We start from the raw sequence: 20,425 nt of genomic DNA on the forward strand, positions 1-20,425 counted from the left end.
TATTTGGAAATATTTCTATAATCTGTATTACTGTTTTGGTTGCTACTTGGAATTTTTAACTTTTTAAATAAAGCAAAATGTAATTAAACCATCTCTCTAGTATCCAGCAAGCACAAACCCAGGAGAGCTTGCTAAGAATCAAATATCCCCTCTCCTTGCCAGGGCTAGGTCCTGAGGAGACACGGTTGGCTTGCTGACAAGTCTAGCTCCATATCATATTCTCACTTAAAACTTAGTCTAAAAAAAAGTGAAACACATTTATCTATGTCAAGCTAGTGTGTCTACGTATGAAATTGTGGGCACCATTACCAATCACAATTTGAAGTCCAAATTGCCAGCCTTTCCCTCTATGAAATCGTTCCTTGCCAATACAAATAGGAAGACAGAAAGTCATCCCTACCTCCTGTTAGCATTTGTGAACATTTGCAAATACATTTGTCGTTGTCTGCATCCTTTGTGCTAAAATCATTTCCTGGTTGACTGATGCTGCTTATTTTGCCGGCTGTCCCTGTAAGTCCTTTAAGGTGAATCCTGTAAACGTGCAAAGAGAAAAAACAAATTTAATTGGCTAGGGTCATTGATTTACCATAGTGGAAAATTTTTTGTAATGAAGAATGCTATTCTACAGAAGCATGTTCTGTACTCGTTAATGGACTAATGCATACCCTGGACAAAATATTTTGCACTGGTATAAACAGGAACCAACTTATCATCAAATCCTTCGGCAAAGAGGGATGTTTTCATGAAACCTTCAACACATATCACTTGCACAACTATCAGCAGCGACTGTAGAGCCCTGTAATTTATTTTCCTGCTGCTTTCAGATAAACAGAAGAGAGAGAAATGCAGCACGAGGGTCCTCCTCCCAGGTCTCCAGTCATCTTCCATAGAGACAGAGTCCTGACACAACTGGGCAACCTCAAACATCATTTTCCACAGGGCACCCCGGGGGGATGGAGAATGCAGCAGACAAGGAATGGCCACTGAGTTTGGGGAAGAAATCTACAGAATGGTGCTGAAAATAAATCCTTGTGGCTGCATTGCCTCATGTCTGTATAGTAGTGTAAAGTAATTAAACTGTTAGATATTGAGAAAGGAACAAATGTCCGAGTAAGTTAGACACTATTTACAATACGGATGATCCCTGACTTCCCATGGGGCTATGTTCTGATAAGCCCATTGAAGGTTGAAAATGTTGTACATTGAAAATGCGTGGACTACACCTGACCTTTGAAGCATCGTAGCTTAGCCCTAGCCTGCCTTAAATGTGCTCAGAACACCCACATTAGCCCACAGTCAGGCAGAGCCATTGGGTAACATGGTGCACGCCATGTCTGTTGTTCACCCTGGTGATCGTAGGGCTGACTGGGAGCTGTGGCTTGCTGCCGCTGCCCAGCATCACAAGGGAGCGTCATGCCACATGTCACTAGCCAGGGAAAGATCCAAATTTAAATCTCAAAGTGTAGTTTCTGCTGAATGTGTATCACCTTCACACCATCGTAAAGTTGAAAAATCTTAAGTTGAACCATTGTAAGTTGTATTGCAAAAATACGACTTATTATTGGTCATCTGTGTACCAGCAAGGAGCAAATAAGGGACGGGAGAAGACAGTATGTTTTGAGGTTGTTTTTTCTTTTCTTTTTTTTTTTTAATTTTCCATAACTATGCTCAGGAGTTTCTGCTGCAAAGAAGCCCCTTGGCAGATGGTTCAGTACAGATCAGAGCAGGCATCACGTAATGGGGTATGCCATGTTGGCACATTGAGTCTTCACATCCCGATGGAGAAACAGGCACACGAAGACCCAGGCGAGGAGCCTACAAAGCAAATCCTGCAATGGTAGCAGGAGAAGTGTACTTGAAGCACCAAGATGATGCCCTTCTTTGTAAAACCTGCTAATGTTTACTAACTGCCGCATTGGAATAATATAATTTTTATCAGTTTGTATTGGAAGAGTGCAAAGAAGAGAGAAAAGGTTCTTTTAGTTTTACCTGCTGGTCAGGCCAGGCCAGGTGCTTACACCTGCACGCACACTGGATGCTCACAACCACCCGCAGTGGTGGCCGCCATCTTTATTTTTGCACTGCAAGTCACTGAGGTTCAGAGATACGAACTTGTCCGAGGTCAGACTCTTAAGTCATGGAGGTAGGATTTGCACCAGATGCAGCAAACCCCTCTGCCATGTTTCAACACTGGTACACACCTAAACAGAGATGTTTGTTTATTGAAGACGTTGTGAAAAGATGAGGATGAGGCCATGTGATGTGGAGTTCCGTAAGTGTTGCTCCTAAGTGTCTTCAGTATTAAGGCAGCCCTAGAAACTTCATCCTAAGGCATGGACTGGACATGTGAGTCTCAGTATTTTCCTACACGTTTCAAAAGTGAGACTGGCCATAGCTCAGTCTCTAAATGCCTGCTGCAAAGTGTTAATGTCATAAATACTCATCTTTGTTGGGATTTTGAAACACTTTACTTTCTTTCCATTGTCTTCCCGTTAATCATAGACAGGATTGAGACGAACCACTTCCCTTGCTTATCTTTTAACTCTCCTGACTCCTTTGAACATGTTTAGTTCTCATGGAACTTGTTAAATTTTCCCCAGGGGCAAGAAAAATAAGGGAGAATACTATTTTTTATGAGTCTCTGTTCGAAAGGTTTTGTATAATTTTAGGTCCTTTTATGGCTCCCTGGTTTAAAGTGCTTTCTTTAAAATTTGGTTATTAAGAATGGCCATGTTCTTGAAATTGCTTTACACTGGTGTGGGTTGATTTTTTTTCAATCTCTGCAGCTTTGCCAGGGATTATTTTATATGACAGTGGAGTAAAGAGGTAACATCAACATTTAACAATTAAACCTCAGTGTTATATGAAACTGCCAGAATGTGTGTGAAAAGTGACCAATTTTTAAGGTTTAACGTACACATAGTTTTTAATTTTACTGGAAAGAATCAAATTCTACTGATGCATTTATCCATTTCTTATAACATGTATATTCCAGTTTTCCCACACTTGGAGAACATTTCTTCCGGAAAAAAATCCCTTACATGCTGCATACAATGGGCGTCTCCAAGCATTTGCAGTTATGAAAAGTTTCAGTCCCTTCACAGTTCTCTTATCATGCTAGCATCATGTTTTATAGGATAATAATTTTGATGTAATATCTATTTTATCTTGCCAAGCAAATTAAGCTTTAAACCAACGTGTGTGTTTTTCCAAATGGCCTATCCAAAAATTGATTGAATTTCTAAAGGAAATATCTGTTAAGAACCATCACAGTTTAAAATATTTTTATAATGTCAGCATACAAGGGTAATGACCCATTTTGTAAAACTCTTCTTATACAAACAGCCTAATCCTTAATTTTTGTGCTTCTTTTTTTTTAATTCTTCTGTTGTAGATTCCTAACTATTGCCAGTTGAAAAAATATTTAACTTGGAGGTAAAACAATGACCAGCCACTTGTGTCTCAAAATTCATTGAAGTTTTGATCTCTTTGGAGTCCAGTTGGAACTGCTGTGAGGCCCAAACACCTATCTTCTCATTCGTCTCAGTCGTTACCTCTCCAGGAGAGCCTGGTCTTTCCATAATGAGAATAGTGAATATGCTTCACTGATGTTTAAAGAGTCACATCCATGTATATCTGTTTCTCAAACATGCTTCTGAATTTCCATTCACTGTTTGTAAAACAGGACATACTGGGCATTGTAGCGTTTTCAGTTGGTTGTTCAGGCAACTTGACGTTCAGCCACTTCTCTGTGCTGCCCACTACAGCCCCCCGCTGGGCAGCCTGCTCAAGGACTTTAACGTTGTGTCTGCTTTCAGACTGTTCAGGTCGTGGAGCAGAGTGTCTGACTTGGGCATTAATGAGATGAAGACAAGACTGTAGGTCAGATGATGACTGTTTCTGTGATGTTTGTGTTGACTTTCATTTGCTGATTTCTGACCTCAAGGCGGGTATTTCATAATGTGTGCTCCGTGATCACCGGGCACCACCAGTCTGTGCTCGTTAGACTCCTTTAGGCTGGTGTTGGTGCCACTGGGCACACAGTCTCACTTCTCTGCCCCTGCCATTGCGCACACATTTCAGAGTGCCTCTATGTGCCTTGTGTACCAGCATTACTGTGCATGTGGCTTCACCATACTTATCTGCACACTAAGTTGTCAAGTCCCATTGCTGTTCTCTGTCTCCACTCTCATGGCATTTTAGAGGCAGAAAGTAAATTCCTGGTCAAGGTTGCCCACGCTATTACTTATGATAATTGCCACCAAATGGGTGAGGACAAGGCAAACACTCAGAGAATGCTGTGAATCTGATGTGTTTCCTGTAGAGGAGAGGAGAGTTGACTAACCATCCCACCTAACTCTGCCATCTCTAAACTTGACAACTAATCTTGACTTTGAGATTGAACACAATTGAATGTGTTTAAATTTCATAAAGACAGATTAAGTTTTGAAACCTTTTGGAATAAAACATCACAGTCACAAGTATCCATCATTTATGCTATTTGTATGATATATCATGGGAACACTTACCATTCACTGATTTTACAAGTATCTATGAAAGCCAATTATCTACCCGGCAGAGTTCTTCCAGGCTTTGAAGATACACAGTAAACACAACGGACAAAATACTGTTTGTATGAAGTTTCTTTTATATTGTTATAACCAAAGTTAGAATTTTAAACCCAGAGAAACTTAAAGAGGTAATAATTCTGAGAAACAAGATGTTTTTCCATTTAAGGTAATAAAAGAGTAATTTAGATCTTGGTTAAATCATTGTGGTTCTCATTTTCTGGAATAGTCACCCAGCAAATCTTTTAATTTTTTTTTCTTTTTTTTTTTTTTTTTTTTTTTGAGACGGAGTCTTGCTCTGTGGCCCAGGCCGGAGTGCAGTGGCACGATATTGGCTCACTGCAAGCTCCGCCTCCCAGGTTCCCGCCATTCTCCTGCCTCAGTCTCCTGAGTAGCTGGGACTACAGGCGCCCACCACCACTCCTGGCTAATTTTTTTGTATTTTTAGTAGAGATGGGGTTTCACCTTGTTAGCCAGGATGGTCTCGATCTCCTGACCTCGTGATCCACCCGCCTCAGCCTCCCAAAGTGCTGGGATTACAAGCGTGAGCCACCGTGCCCGGCCACAAATCTTTTAATTTTTTCTTTCAGTTACCACTCACTTACTTACCTATAATTGAGTTCTTCACTTGAGAGATAGAAATGTTCATACAATGAGTAAGCCTCGTTCCCTTCCCAGTCTTTAAGGTGTATTTTAAGCACATAGCGTTGCTGATTAGTCAGTTGTGAAACAAACTCATTTCCCAGCCAATATTCTCCTGAAGGGTTACCAAATCCCTGTAATGCAAGTGGTTAAATTCAATTACTTCATGTAATTTTTTCTTTGTATATTTGAAGTGGATAGTCCGTCAACTTAACATAGAATAACTATCAAATAGCAGAAATTACTTCTTGTGCTGTGACAATTCAGGGTCCTCCCCAAAAGAAAATGGATTTTAAACAGGTCAGTTATTAGACACTAAGCTGCTGCTGGAAGATAATTTGTATTAGGATAATGAGAACTACTTGGGGAGCCACCAGCAGAAGCCTCAGCATAAACAGTTCCATTCATGGGAACGTGAAGCACCATGAAACAGTTGGCTTACCAAAAAAACGCTGAGCCCACCTTTAAAACTAAGCTAAGCAGTGGCAGCCTTGTTTTTTCTTTTTTTTTTTTCTTTTTCTTTGGAGAGAGAGTCTTACTCTGTCACCCAGGCAGGCTGGAGTGCAGTGGCATGATCTGGGCTCACTACAGCCTCTGCCTCCCGGTTTGTATTTTTAGTAGATACAGAGTTTCTCTATGTTGGCCAGCTGGTCTCAAACTCCTGACCTCAGGTGACCCACCTGCCTCGGCCTCCCAAAGTGCTGGGATTACAGGCATGAGCCACCGCGCCTGGCTGCAGCTTTTGTTTTGATACAGTTTACCTTATATTGGCCATTCTTTAAAGGGGAGACTGAAACACCAATTTGAAGAACTAATTTGAACACCAATTTTAAAAGCCTGTAATCCCAGCACTTTGAGAAACCGAGGCGGGTAGATCACGAGATCAGGAGATCAAGACCATCCTGGCTAACACGATGAAACCCCGTCTCTACCAAAAAGAAAACTATGTCAAAAGTAATTGGTTAGTTTGGGATTGGTGTTTAAGGTTCTGCAGATCTTGAAAGCTGTTTTTCACAAGGGAAATTCTTTTCTGATGCCTTAAAGAATGTCCGTACCACTTTATATTCTTTCCAAGTCCTCTGAAAGTCAACGCTGCCATCCTCACGTCGCTGAATAATTGTCCACCCGCCTCCGCCAGCTTCCATGTCACAGTAGGCCTGCAAACGGAAATGCAGGGTATAAGTGACAGAGCCCCCATCCCCTTACGTAGCAGAAGCAGGAGGAATGTAGACCCCGAATACAGGACTCGGCCGAGAGGGTTCTCTGGGATACAAGGCACGGAGTAGAGCATCGGGGTTGTCTAAGAAAAAGATGGTTTCAAATAAATTGAAAGTGATGGATTTAAAATGATGGTGAAACATAAACAGTAACATAATATAAAGTGTTGATGAGAATGTGACTCGCTTGTCATCATCTGTTCCAGGGTAAAGACCGCACCCTGATGGCCGGCCCAGAGATTGCTATTTTTTAGAGATTCATCGTGAATGGCACATTTTGGCAGATTGGCCCCGAACCGCACAGCTCCATCCTGTAGAAAACCATTGACTTGTGTTCACAGCCTTGAAACCTTTCATTAATTGCCAGCCCCTGCTAGCTCTGCAGAGAGCTATGTGAAGGGGATACGCTTTGATCATAGGGTTTGGAGGACTCTTGTTACATTCTCATACCGTGGGGCTTTTTGGCTTCCTTTATGTGCAATACTAATCAGATTCTTTGGTTCATCTCTGAGCACAAGGGCCTTTTGAGGCTCCAGTGTCCTGGTGCAAGGTGTGTGACCTGAGCTTGGCTTAGCAGCTTGGCCTCAAGGGCATGACTTCAGGCTTCTCTGTACATTGCTCATTGCCCACAGTTTTTCTCTAAGCAACTCTTTTTATTTCTGCTCTTAAACTGGCTCTGTGGGTTTAAACTTCGTCCAGAACACAGAATTCTTTCTTAAGCTAAGCGCATGCATGCTCAATTTCAACTCAGCTGGAGTTTTATTATGAAATTAAAAACCCCTGAAAATAAGATTACATAAATAGTTTTAAATAATAAGATTACAGTAGAACGAAACATGTTTTCCAGAAACTAAGATAAATTTTCTGCCACATACAAGGTAGGAAATATTGAAGTTAAGGTTCAAAACCAATTATAAATATTATTCCTTTGTTGTGCCCCATGGTTTTCTTGAGAATAATGGAGGCGATTTGGCAGGGTAAGCTTCAGTGCGCACTGTTCTCTGTTTATGAGTTAGAATCCTAGAGAGGAGAGCAGAAAGAGAACCCAGAGAGTGCTAGTCCTGTTCTTTCACTTCCTACATGAGGAAAGAGGGGTGCAGAGGAAGTGCAGTGGCTGCCTGATGCCTCATTGCCAGTGGAACCAGAGAACTGTCCCTGGAACAGCCTGGTCTGCAGGGGACTTCTCCCCAGCGTGGTTCTGGTCTCTCTCCAGGAAGGTCACCCGGCTCGTATTGCCTTCCCCAATGGCGCTCATGTTTGGAAAGATAGGTGCCATTAATGAAAATTACATTTATTAAGAAGAAAAGTATTTCCTCATTTTAAATTAATCTGACGTAGAAAATCAGTCTGCTGAAGCTAACCCCTTATTATCACTCTGTATTGCTATGATTATTATCATTGCTACACACCACTCTCATCCAAGCACTCTGCCAGATATTTTGTGTATATTATCTATAATCTCACAACAACGCTGCTGTACTATCATAATTCTGCATTTTTGAAAGAAGAAAAGATTTAGTAAAGTTAGATTAATTTGATCAGTTACTCACCTACTAAGTGATATATAGGATTTGAATAAGGTCTCTTTAATTCCTGTTATGTTTTTTTCCACTGACATAATGCTGCCAAAAACAGAGAAACCTGACCCTTTGGTAAATAGGCCAAAAGTCCCTCAACACAGTTCCAAGTTTAAATCAGTTCATGAATAATACTGCCTCTTATTTTCCTGTGGTCAACAAAATGGTCAGTGCTGCTCACTTCTATCAATATGTCTTTTTAAAAATCTATTTCATAAACCAGCTGAATAAGCTAAGTTGGTTTGAGAATTCATGTACGTATATTGAAATTGATTCTGTATCCTAAATGGTATGCCCTTGGGTTGAAAGCATTGATATGGTTCTTGGTGAGCCTATCCTTGCTCCAAGAATATTTGATTCTTCAGTGTCAAAATCACTGCTATGAAGTTACCAATACTTAAATACATGTTCTGTCTTGTTCAGAGAACAAGTTTATCTTGTTATGGAAGTCAGAGGCAAGACTCTCAAATGTCTAAGAGTCACTGCCAGCACGTAAATGATTTGAGCCATATCAGTATTCGCTTTGATTCCATTAGTGATGATGATAAGGTTATTAGAACACTTTCTTAGTACTTCATCCAGGTTTTTAGAAAAAAGAACAGAGGATTTATAAAAACTGGAGTATTATGGTTAATTGGACTATAAAACTTGCAGAGAAAGATAGTGTTCAAATAGTTATCCACCCAGCCAGAAGATACTGAATAAAAGTGCTGAAATTGATTATATCAGGATCAGAAAAACAGAAGTCCTCAGATACTTCCCAAGACCTTACCACTCCAATTACAACAAATCTAAGGGCAGTTAATATTTTTGATCTGTCCGCTGCTGCATGGTGCAGGAACCTGATATCTTTCTATAAAGCTTGATGTTTTTCAGCAAATAATACTTGACTTGCTTCAACTCTGAGGCAATGATTAAGTGACGGGTTAAATAGCAAACATAGAGACAAACATTAGGAGTCAGGTGTCCTGTGAAATTTAGGGAAGGAAATAACCATGTTTCTAGCAAAAGCATACATGCTTTTGATACATGTCATCTGGCAGTCTCTCTCTTGTACAAGAACCTAATGAATTTTTCAAAACTAAAGCTGCAATATATTGGCCTTTTAGGAAAAGATCTGCTCAAAGACCAATTGAACATTCTTTTCTTGAATTAGATAAACCAGGGCAGAATCGGGTCCCCTGCCAGGCAGAGAAATTTTCTGGTAGTCTTCGAAGGCAGTGAAAATGGTGACCACTCCCATTTCCTGTCCCAAGTTCTACCCCAGGGGCTGTCCCTGTGTTGTCACAACCCCCAAGGTTGAGGGTATCATTGTGGTGTTACAGATGGGGAAACTGAGCTCTCAGAAAGGTTAAATGACTTGCCCAGAGCCACAAATGGCAGAGCCAGAATTTACATCCAAGCCTATGTATCTCTCCCCAGATCAGATTGTGAGTTATGGAGTCTTAAGTCAGGAAGGGAATTTAGAGGTAACAATTGACAACATTTATTTTCAAGATGAGAAAATTGAGGTTTTGAAAGCTTACTGTTCCCTGCTGAGGAAATGAGTTTCTCTTATAGCAAGTGTTTAAAGGCAATAGAAATCCTAAAGTTTCCAACCATGACCTGAGGCTCATATAATCCCAGAGTACTACGTATTTTCCTCTTTCTGCAGAATATTTCAGTCATTCTGGGGGCCGTGGGGTGGGACAGTGCACTGGGGTGGGAAGCTTGCACTTAGGCTGAGAAACTTAGATGCAACAACGTGATGGGGCTGCACGGTTAGCGGCTGTCCCTCTGCATCGGTGTCCATGGCATCCCCATTTCACACGCAAACTCTGTCCCCCCTCTTGACACTCCTGTACCCTAGGCCAAGAACATGGCAACATCTGGTGACAGACAATGGCATGCACAGACTTGTCATGAAAACCACATAGCAAAAGAGATTGAAAGGCTTAGCCTAGAGTCTGTTCATTGCCTTCTCATCTGCAGCAGACTGTGTTGTTTGTGAGTTTGTTCCCTTCCTTCCCTGTTGAATTGCTTCTACAGCATTAGGGACATTAACTAATTTTCAGGGTTGATCTAACATAGCATGAATGAATTAGAAAGGTTTCTTTGGAAAGCATTATGTTGAATAGCACAGTATTTATCTTTTCCATTCATAATCAAGATACATGTTACTGTTTCAACTTCCAGGTCTTTAAAACCCTAATGCTTGTATTTTTAAAGTGTTTTTCTTTGATACTGTGTTAAATACTTAGGATAATACTCAGTTTAAAGAGATAATACTTCCAAAAGCCTCAAAAATTTCCATTTGGGTACAGTATCCAGTGTATTCTCTGTAGTTATTTGTGTTGGTTCAATATGTAGCTGCTTTTATATTTATATGCAAATGTATTTATAGACATTTAATATATACAGTTATCCAGTAGTTGCATAACCCTTCACCACACTGATTCTCATGTAATATCATTCTGCTCTATCAAATGTTTAAGAGAAGCCACATTGAAATATTCTCCAAAAGTGATTTTTTTTTTTTTTTCTCATCTAAAATTCAGTATCTCCCAAAACACCTTCAGGAGATAGGCTCTCTGAGTGAGGCTGCAGAACTAGGAATGACTGAGGTAAGCTGTGTTGTGGCTTTGCCTGTCGTGAGTACCTGCAGTCTACTCACTTTACAAGCAATAATTGAACATATGCCTTGAAGCGAACTCCCTGCTTGAGAAGAAAATGAACGCTGTCTTTATGGTGTGTTTCGAGTCTTCCAGACTGCGTTAGATGAGGTTAGAATTGCCTGCCCCAGAGGTTCTCATGGTGTGGACCTCAGAATCCTGCGTGTCCCCGAGACCATGTCAGCAAGTCCACTGGTTGAAACTGTTTTCACGATGCTGACACCGCTGGTCTGTGGCACTGTGTTAGCGTCTGCTCAGCTAGAGCAAAAACCACGGTGGGTAAAACTGCCATCCTCACGTGAGGCAGGGCAGTGGTAGCAAACTGTACAAGTCACCATGCAGTCACTCATGAAAAAGAACACTCATATCACTGAAAAATGAGTTTGGCATGGCAATAGAAATTACTAATTTCATGAAACCTCTATGGGTGATGCTCTATGGTTATTCGAACTTCAGTTTTTGGAAGATACTTTCTTTAAAATTAATGAAATGAGTCTGACACCTCAGGAAAAACAGCTGACAGTATGCGTTATTCAAGCAAAATACAAGGAGAACATATTTCTTGCCGAAGATAAGATGGACAGTTCTATGTCATTCATATGCAGCGTCTGTATTTCCCGCACAGCAACGGAACTTAGAGCCCGTGGCGAGCGCTCTAGGTGAGGTGGCTGCCCAGTAACTATGGCTTTGTACTGTGTGGGGCAGGGAAGATCTTTGGGGAGAGACTTCTGTTCTTTGGTTCCTCACTCTCTAAAGCGGCCTGCCTAGAGCCAGGGAGTCAGTAAGGGGAGACGAACACCTCACCTTGATCTCTTCTGTAGAGTTGGGGAGTGTTAACGTGTAGATGCCATTCGTGGTGTGTCCTGATTTGAACACTTCAGCGCAGTCTCTGAAGCTGATTTGTTCTTCTTTAGCAACAGTGGGGTCCTTAGCTGCTTTTAAAAAATAGTAAGGCATTTAAACGGAGTTCACGAAAAGACAAAGACTTGTTATTTCAAGACCCAATCGTTTGGAGAGTTTTATTACTTTGGAATTCTTAAGTAAGCAAAAGGCTGTGCCACTTTTTTAACCTTTCTAGAAAGTTTGCTTTCAGACTGTTTTCTTATTAATTCCAAAAAGATTAACACTTACTTTTTGGTCATTAATTCCATGTAATTAAAATACTTCAAATAATGCAAACTTCCTTTGTTGATCATCAATTATATGTAATGAAAATACTTCACAGTCACATAAATTAAATTATTACTTTTTGAAGATCTTTCATCTTGAACAGAATAGGGTAAACTTAGCATGGAAGAATTTAAAAAGAATGTCCCTAAACACTGTTATCTGTATCACGACCCCATTGCCTGTCCCTTCAGGCCATTATCCCACTGAGGACATAGTGCGGTACAGTGGCACAATCTCAGCTCACTGCAACCTCCTCTCTCCCAGGTTTAAGTGATTCTCCTGCCTCAGCCTCCCGAGTAGCTGGGATTGCAGGTGCCCACCACCACGCCCAGCTAATTTTTGTATTTTTAGTAGAGACTGTGTTTCACCATGTTGGCCAGGCTGGTCTTGAACTCCTGACCTCAAGTGATCTTCCTGCCTCAGCCTCCCAAAGTGCTGGAATTACAGGCATGAACCACCACACCTGGCCCTTCCCTCCAATATGTAAGAGAAGCTGCAAAGTAAAACAATAATAAGGAAGGCAAAATGTGCTTAAGAACCTGGCAAGATAAGGGAACTAGTATCTCTTAAGTGCCAGTTTATGCCACTCACTGGGAGTATTATCTCATTTAATCTTAATTGCCATCCCATGGGTCTGATATTATTTTTCCCAAGTAAAACCTAAATAAATTAATATCCACTGTGGTTTAGTAATTTTCCCAGTCTTATCTTTCTAATTAGTGATGGAACTAACTAAAAGTAGGCTCTTTACTGCTATGAATCCAAAGTATGTTTGGGGTGTTTCCTTCATAATAATTAGTATAACATATATTTCCCCTTCTCTTCTTCCTTCATTTTAATTGGTAGATATTTCACATGAAATATATGAGAAATAGTGCCTTTTCTGAAAGATAAATTTTTTAGTCTTTTGAGAGTTTTACTGACTAAAGGTTTTTAAAGCTGAAGAAAACATGATATGTAAACTTACAGTTTGATGTGGACATCATAGTCAGTAAGTTATTAACTGTCTCCATGAGATCATGTTGCTGCTTTTGAAGAACTGAATTATTCACCGTGGCAGTCACTATTTTTTTTTCTAGTTCTTCGATGATGGAATTTTGCTTGGATACTAACACCTGCAGCTGATCTTTCTCTTCTTTGATTGACTGTAGTTGGATGATGTGCTTGTCTTCCATAGCTAGCACCTTCTTTTCTAGGAAACTTGTAGGGAAAAGAATTGTTAGTGAAGGCTATTCTAATGAAATATTTTTTATTTATTGAATTTCTGCTTCTCCAAGGCACTCTGTTAAGATATTGTGGTGGTTATAAAGTAATAAGATGTTACCAGAGCCCTAAGGAATCTCTGAAACTTGCTGAGAAGATTAGATATATAAATGTGTGTATATATGTAAACATATAAGCATGTATGTATGTACATGCAGACTTATGCATACACACAAGAAAAGGTACCCATCTGGCCCAGGATAGGTGGGACAGAGGTGATACGTGTATTAGATGCCAAGCGTTCAGAAGAAGGGTGCTGCTCTTTCAAGCTTAGTGCTCATGACGTGCTTTTTTGAGAAGGCAGAGTTTCAACGGGGCTGGACCCTTGGGTAGGATATTAGCTGTCTCCTAAACTATTTATATTTTAATATTAATCCTAATGATAATAATAGCACTTAATGCTATGTGAGAAATACTCCTTCATCAGGAGGTGAATACTTCTCTCAGACTCAAGTCCTGGCTTACCAGCCTGTGACTTGGAACAGTTTACTTAGTCATCCTATGCATTAATGTCCTCACCTGTAAATTAGGATATTACTTAGGTCATGGGGTTGGTCTGAGGAACAAATGAGTTTTAAAATGTAAATACTTAGACTAGCTCCTGCCACATAGTAACACTCAATGGATGTTTGTTAAAATTAATATTAACATTATTATCCCCATTTCCAATGAGGAAATTGAAACTTAGAGACATTGAGGGCCGGGCTCAGTCGCTCACGCCTGTAATCCCAGCACTTTGGGAGGCTGAGGCAGGTGGATCACTTGAGGCTAGGAGCTCGAGACCAGGCTGGCCAGCATGGAGAAACCCTGTCTCTACTAAAAATAGAAACATTAGCCAAGTGTGGTGGTGCATGAATGTAATCCCAGCTACTCGGGAGGCTGAGGCAGGAGAACTGCTTGAACCCGGGAGGTGGAGTTGCAGTGAGCTGAGATTATGCCATTGTAGTCCAGTTTGGGCGACAGAGCGAGACATTGTCTCAAAAAAAAAAAAGAAACGTAGAGACAATGAATCACATCCCTAAAGTCACACACAGCAGGTGGCAGGGGCAGAATCCAGTCCCAGAACTTTCTGACTCTGAAATCTGCTTCTCTCCTTCTTTTAATGTGGCCCCTTTCCTTCTCTAAAAAATCTAGCCAGCACTATCGCATGTACTTAACACCTAACAGTTAACATGTGAGCCGGGCCCTTGGAAAGCTTTTTTTTTTTTCCTTTTTTTTGAGATGGAGTCTCGCTCTGTCACCCAGACTGGAGTGCAAGGGTGCCATCTCGGCTCACTGCAACCTCCACCTCCCGGGTTCAAGTGATTTTCCTGCCTCGGTCTCCCAAGTAGCTGGGACTACAGGCGCATGTCACCATGCCAGGCTAATTTTTTGTATTTTTAGTAGAGACAGGCTTTCACCATGTTAGCCAGGATAGTCTCGATCTCCCGACCTTGTGATCTGCCTGCCTCTGCCTCCCAAAGTGCTGGGATTACAGGCATGAGCCACTGCGCCTGGCCGAAAAGCTTTTTAAACATTATTTAGAGAGCTGGTAAAATTATGCCATGTAAGTCCTAAGATATTTTATTAATGGTTATATAGTTTGCCTTTCTAATTTCAACTCATAAACATACGTTACTATAAATATGTTCAATGAAGAGCATACCACTTTTAAACTAAAAGTAGTTCCTGTCCATTAAGCCAGAGGAAACAAATCCAAGAGAGTAGAGGCCATGTATTTAAGAATGTTAACTGTTTCCCAGGAGCCAACTCAAAGACATACATAGTCAAGGTACTTGGCAGGTTCTTTTTTGGTTTTTTTTGAGACAGTCTCGCACTGTTGCCTGGGCTGTTGTGCAGTGGCACAATCTCGGCTGGCTGCAACCTCCACCTCACAGGTTCAAACAGTTCTCCTGCTTCAGCCCCCCAAGTAGTTAGGATTACAGGCGCGCTACCAGGTCCAGCTAATTTTCTGTATTTTTAGTAGAGATGTGGTTTCATTATGTTGGCCAGGCTGGTCTCGAACTCCTGACTTCCTGAGACGTCCACCTTGGCCTCCCAAAGTACTGGGATTACAGGCGTGAGCCACCGTGCCTGGCGGGCATTTTTTTCTTTTTTTTAAATAAGATAGAAGAGGAAAATTGGATAGCCTGACACTACATTATTCAGCACCTAAAGAGGCTTTCTGTGATCACTGCGGGAAAAGCAGCAACTAAACATGTTTCAGTATCTTCACTTTGTTTGTACAAGGCCAGTAAATAAAGCTTTCAAAATATAGACACTTTTAAAAATAGTAAAACAGTGACCAGATGTCAAATTCCTCTCTCTGACATTTTCCTTCCAATATAAAGTTTATTACACACGAATTTGCACATTGCAAGGTTTTGTTTTAAAGGAAGGAGACCTCATATTCCCTTTTTTGGAGTCTGGTATAAGTCAGCTCTCTTATTTAATAATGAAATATATCAATGATGGCATCTTTATGTTTCAGAATTATGTTCTGGCTACTAACAAGTTATCACAGCTTCTGTTAATGTCACATTAGAAGCCAGTGAAATGTTCTATACATTTCACTAGCTTTTCCGAAAAGGCATATGAAGAGCAGAGAAAAATTATTTTCCCACTTAGTTGATAAAGAAACCTTGAACCGGCCATTTAACACTACTGTGAATTATCTAAAGCCTCTGGAATCACTTCGCACTTACTTTCCTAGGAACCAAAAGCATGTGAAATTGACAGGCACGTTTCACTGAGTGATAGTTGGGTTCAGATCATGTCTTACCTTCCGTTTATCTTTAACAGAGAAGTACTGAACACCTACCATGTACAAGGTGTTTTTTAGGGTTTTGGAGAAAAATCAAGAAATGAAAGCATTATGAACCATAGTCTTAAGACTGTGGAAATTTAGATGTTTTGATGGTCTTCACATCATCAAGCTAAAAAGACGAGGCTATTAATCTCTCCCTTGAGGAAAAACTACCCTTGTGGCCATGTAAGTTCTGTAAATAGAAGTTATCACAGGGAATACATATGAAGGTCACGGTTTCACTGAAGAGAAAATGGAGACCGTGAGAAGTCACCTTTGGTGTCATGAGCACCTTCAGGTGAAAGGAGGGAGCCTTGGGCTGGGAATCCCACCTCTGCACATGGCTGCCTGTGTCACATGGGCAGCCACCCTGCTGTGGACCTCAGAGGCATGTCTGTCTCGGTGCATATCTATCTAAATAAAGCTCTATGTAAAATGAAGGCATTCGATTTGATGACCTCTCAGGCCCCTTTTAGTTCAAATGATCTGTAAATCCACCTTTTTTTGACAGTAACGTTTTCTGAACCTTTAACCCTGCAAACAATATTAACCAGCCAAGGAACTGCCTACCCATTACATGTTTCACCCATAAGCAATAACAATCAGTATTAATAATTATTATTAGATATTCAGTTGTAGCTCTTAAATGTATTCCAGCCCCCTGATCATTGTAAATCAGGATGTAATTTTGGAGAGATGGGGGTCTCTCTTTGTTGCCCAGGTTGGTATCAAACTCCTGGGCTCAAGTGATCCGCCTGCCTCAGCCACCCAAATAGGAGGGATTACAGGTGTGTGCCACCACACCTGGCTAATTTTTTTATTTTTTGTAGAAATGAGTTCTCATTATGTTGCCCTGGCTGGTCTCAAACTCCTGGCCTCAAGAAATCCTACCAGTTTGGCTTCCCAAAGTGCTGGCATTACAGGCATGAGCCACTGTGCCTGGCTGGAATCTATTTTATAAAGAAAGCAATTGCTCTTTTGGGGAATTATAAAAGATTATTTAAAATGTGGTTTGTCCAATGTGAAATACCATTTGCATATTTTTGTAATGATATTCTTGCAAATAAAATCATAGGCCAATCAGAATTTAAGGGAGAAAACACAGCATGCAGAACTCATATACCTGTAAAATCATCAACACTATTTTCTTTTTTAATTATTTATAGCTGTTGATGAAAAAAACCTTTTTATTTCATTTTGTATCTGTGATGAAAGAGAATATGGTTTCTACAGCTGTGAGAAAAAGCTTATTCTTCCTACAGGCATAGTTGAAAGTCAATATGATTGGACAAATATTTGCAAAGATGATGTTTGGGGGACATAATTGACCCAAATTGGTAGTTTTCACATTGTGGCGTGCTAAATTTGAAACCCAATTGGGGAAACAGTATTCAGTATTAGGGTATGTTCTACAAACTGGACATATCCTAGGTTTGTCACGAACATCACTGTATAACAGGCAAGAGAAAAGTAATCTCCAGCTCCCATGTGTTCCGGGAATCACTGCAGCATGTTGGAGAGAACATTACTAAGTAAAACTATTTTAAGAAAATGAGGCCGGGTACGGTGGCTCACGCCTGTAATCCCAGCACTTTAGGAGGCTGCCGCGGGCAGACTGCTTGAATTCAGGAGTTTGAGACCAGCCTGGGCAACATGGCAAAACCTCATCTCTACTAAAAAAAAAAAAAAATACAGAAAATCAGCTGGGTGTGTGACACATGCCTGTAGTCCCAGCTACTCAGGAGGCTGACATGGGAGAATCACCTGAGCCCAGGAGATGGAGGATGCAGTAAGCTGAGATGGCACGACTGCACTCCAGCCAGGGCAACCAGAGTGAGACCTTGTCTCAAAAGAAAAACAGAAAAGAAAATGAAATTAGCCGGATTGTTATATCTCAATGATTGGTCTCAAATGTTCATTTACTCTTTGTAGAGGAGAAATCTGAAACATGAAAGAAAAATATTTGAATTTTAAAAATCGATTTGCTTTTCAAAACCCTAAATCAATAATGACTTAAACTTGATATCCAAAGAACAGAAAGAATTATTTCAGCTTAGTTCTTGATTAACAGTAAAGAATAATTATTGAACAAGAAGTTTATCATTTTTGGTTAAGAATAAAGAATTGTTTAAATTGTCAAATAGGATATATTGTTATAGCCATGTTCCATGTTGTATATACATGTCTTGATTAAAAACAGGGAAATAGGCACGCCAGGTATGTGCGTAAAATTATCCTCTTATGTCCCAAGTGGAACAGACCTATGAAAACAGTCCCCACCTATCACCTACAATTTTTTTTCTGTTGTTGATCTTGAGATTTTGCTATATTTCATTTAAATATTAATATAATCATGTTTAATAATAATTTTTGGTTTTACTTTATCATGTGTTCGAAGAGGAAGCATTGGATCATAAAATGTGCGTTGGTATAAGTGTAGCGTTCATACTGTGGATCATTCTGCATTGAACGAAGCTAAGTCCCCAAGGGCAAAGGATCTTGGTCAAGTTAATACTGAAATAAAATGCTTGGGCCAGTGGGCCTTTCACTCCACAACACTAGCTATATTTTAAAAATAGATTAGCATGTATAATACTGAGGCAGGGTTTGGAGGATTACTGTAAGAGGATCTTTAAGGGGCCAGAGAATGAAAGGTAAAATCCAGGACTGTGTTAGGAGATCTGTGCCTGTGCAAGAATTTTCTCCAAGCCCTCTCCCTTCTCCTCCCTCATGAGGTTTCTGACCCTTACACTAGACATGAAGAAACTCAGCATTCTGATAATTCATCATTTGAGACTGACTTTCGTATCTGGAAAGTGTACGATTCTGAACTATAAATGTTTTAGTACTGTTATTACCTGTTCTTATCTTGCAATTTGTTTATTTCACTGGTCTGGTCCAAAATCTGTTTTTCCAATTTGTTTGTCGAGAGAGAGTGTTCCAAGAGCTGAAGTTCAAGTCTTGTGGTCTGATTTAATACCTAAATGTAACAAAATGAAGTTCCTATTAATTATGTTTTAATTAATTTAACTTTCTAACTTCCTTTTCATTAAAGTACCCAAGCTAGAGGAAACATAACCAAAACATTATTTATTAACCCAAGTATCTTATTTTGGCATATTTTTCATTTTCAGAAAAGGCTCAGTGTCTTAGATCACATCTCAGTGTGTTAAACCTTTTTACTCTTTTCCTTACATGTCTCTATTTTTTATTTATTTATTTATTTATTTTGAGATAGAGTCTCGCTCCATTGCCCAGGCTGGAGTGCTGTGGCATGATCTTGGCTCACTGCAACCTCCACCTCCCGGGTTCAAGCGATTCTCCTGCCTCAGTCTCCCCAGTAGCTGGGATTACAGGTGCATACCACTGTACCCGGCTAATTTTTTATATTTTTGGTACAGATGGGGTTTCACGATGTTGCCCAGGCTGGTCTCGAACTCCTGACTTCAAGTGATTCACCTGCCTCAGCCTCCCAAAGTGCTGGGATTACAGGCATTATCCACTGCACCTGGCCGTTATGTCTCTATTTTGAAAAATGGTTAGTAGTTCTGGACAATGGGGTTTGTGTCAAATAATGAATGTTATTTTTCTAGTCTGCCATATTCTATTTTACACAATGAGACAGGTAGGAGTATAAAATGGTCATATTTCATAGGTCAAAAGTATTTTCCCTTTGCTGAAAACAAAATGCTATTCTCATATGTATTTGTCAGTAGACAGAGAGATTGGAAGTCACATGCTTCCATTATATGAAGATATAGATAATTTTTTAGCCTGGCATTTCCTCATTTGTCACCACTTATTTAGACTTTTATTTCTTCTTGCCATTTCTCTTTCCTGTTTTAAAATTTGTTTGAACCAGTCGAAGCCATATAGCATCAGTATGAAGCAGAGCCTCAGCCTTGCTGTGCGGGCTTTTGTGACCTACTGTGTGGCATGACCAGTGCCACTGTCCCATGGATTCTCTAGCTCCTGGCTGCCCCTCGGCAGGAAGAATCGATTACTCACTTCCTCCGTGTCATGCTTATTCCGGATGTGATAGCACATGCAAATGTCAGTCAGCATTGTTGCCAAGGAACCGGGGACCTTGAAAGAATCATTGTTAGCTGGTGTCTTTATGTCATTTCCAGGAGCCTTGGCTGGGCCGCAGCATGGCTTTCAGGGATGGGCTTATCCTTAGAGCTGGTTTAGTTCTTATCACGAAAAGTCTTCTGTGAGAATAAAATCCTTGGCCAGCGTAAGGTTTTGTTTGGGTTTCAGTATTAACACCTGGAATATAGATTTGGCCTGTGTCTTCTTTGGGTCCAAACATTCTATGTTGGTTATTTCTAAAAGGAACTGGAAAATTGTGTCTCCTATTTAATTCATAAGGGTTATAAAATGAGTAAAATTTGGTGGGGAGGCAGGGAAGGATGGCATATAAGTCGTGATTGGCCTAATAGTAATCGTAACTGTTTTTCACATCACTTTTCTGGAGAGCATCAAACCGCTGGACCAGCCTGAAGGCCTCCATCTGCAGGGGACTCTCTAAATTACCTAGGCCAGCTAATGA

General features: G+C 40.4%; 2 protein-coding genes across 10 annotated transcripts in view; one reads left to right on the top strand and one right to left on the bottom strand.

Moving 5' to 3' along the window:
- The window catches only part of MCPH1 (microcephalin 1), a 238,755-nt gene that overhangs the window by 98,822 nt on the left and 119,508 nt on the right, over positions 1-20,425 (top strand). The window contains exon 14 of one of the 8 annotated variants that reach the window (XM_021941981.2): positions 6,634-8,143. The exons of the other annotated variants lie outside the window; for them this stretch is intronic. Within the exon in view, the coding sequence (XP_021797673.2) occupies positions 6,634-6,681 (48 nt within the window). The 3' untranslated portion in view covers positions 6,682-8,143. Of the gene's footprint in view, positions 1-6,633; positions 8,144-20,425 lie in introns of those variants that run through there. 8 annotated transcript variants of the gene reach the window in all.
- ANGPT2 (angiopoietin 2) overlaps positions 1-20,425 on the bottom strand; it is a 63,795-nt gene that overhangs the window by 8,167 nt on the left and 35,203 nt on the right. Inside the window, exons 3-8 of one of the 2 annotated variants that reach the window (XM_009212468.4) lie at positions 18,732-18,853; positions 12,793-13,025; positions 11,460-11,590; positions 6,266-6,367; positions 5,178-5,344; positions 401-531 (exon numbers count right to left, since the gene is read on the bottom strand). In XM_009212468.4, the coding sequence (XP_009210732.1) occupies positions 401-531; positions 5,178-5,344; positions 6,266-6,367; positions 11,460-11,590; positions 12,793-13,025; positions 18,732-18,853 (886 nt within the window). The remainder of the gene's footprint in view (positions 1-400; positions 532-5,177; positions 5,345-6,265; positions 6,368-11,459; positions 11,591-12,792; positions 13,026-18,731; positions 18,854-20,425) is intronic. The other variant, XM_003902388.5, reaches the window with a different exon arrangement.

This window comes from Papio anubis, chromosome 8, assembly GCF_008728515.1.
Source record: "Papio anubis isolate 15944 chromosome 8, Panubis1.0, whole genome shotgun sequence".
In the NCBI taxonomy this organism is placed as follows: domain Eukaryota; kingdom Metazoa; phylum Chordata; class Mammalia; order Primates; family Cercopithecidae; genus Papio; species Papio anubis.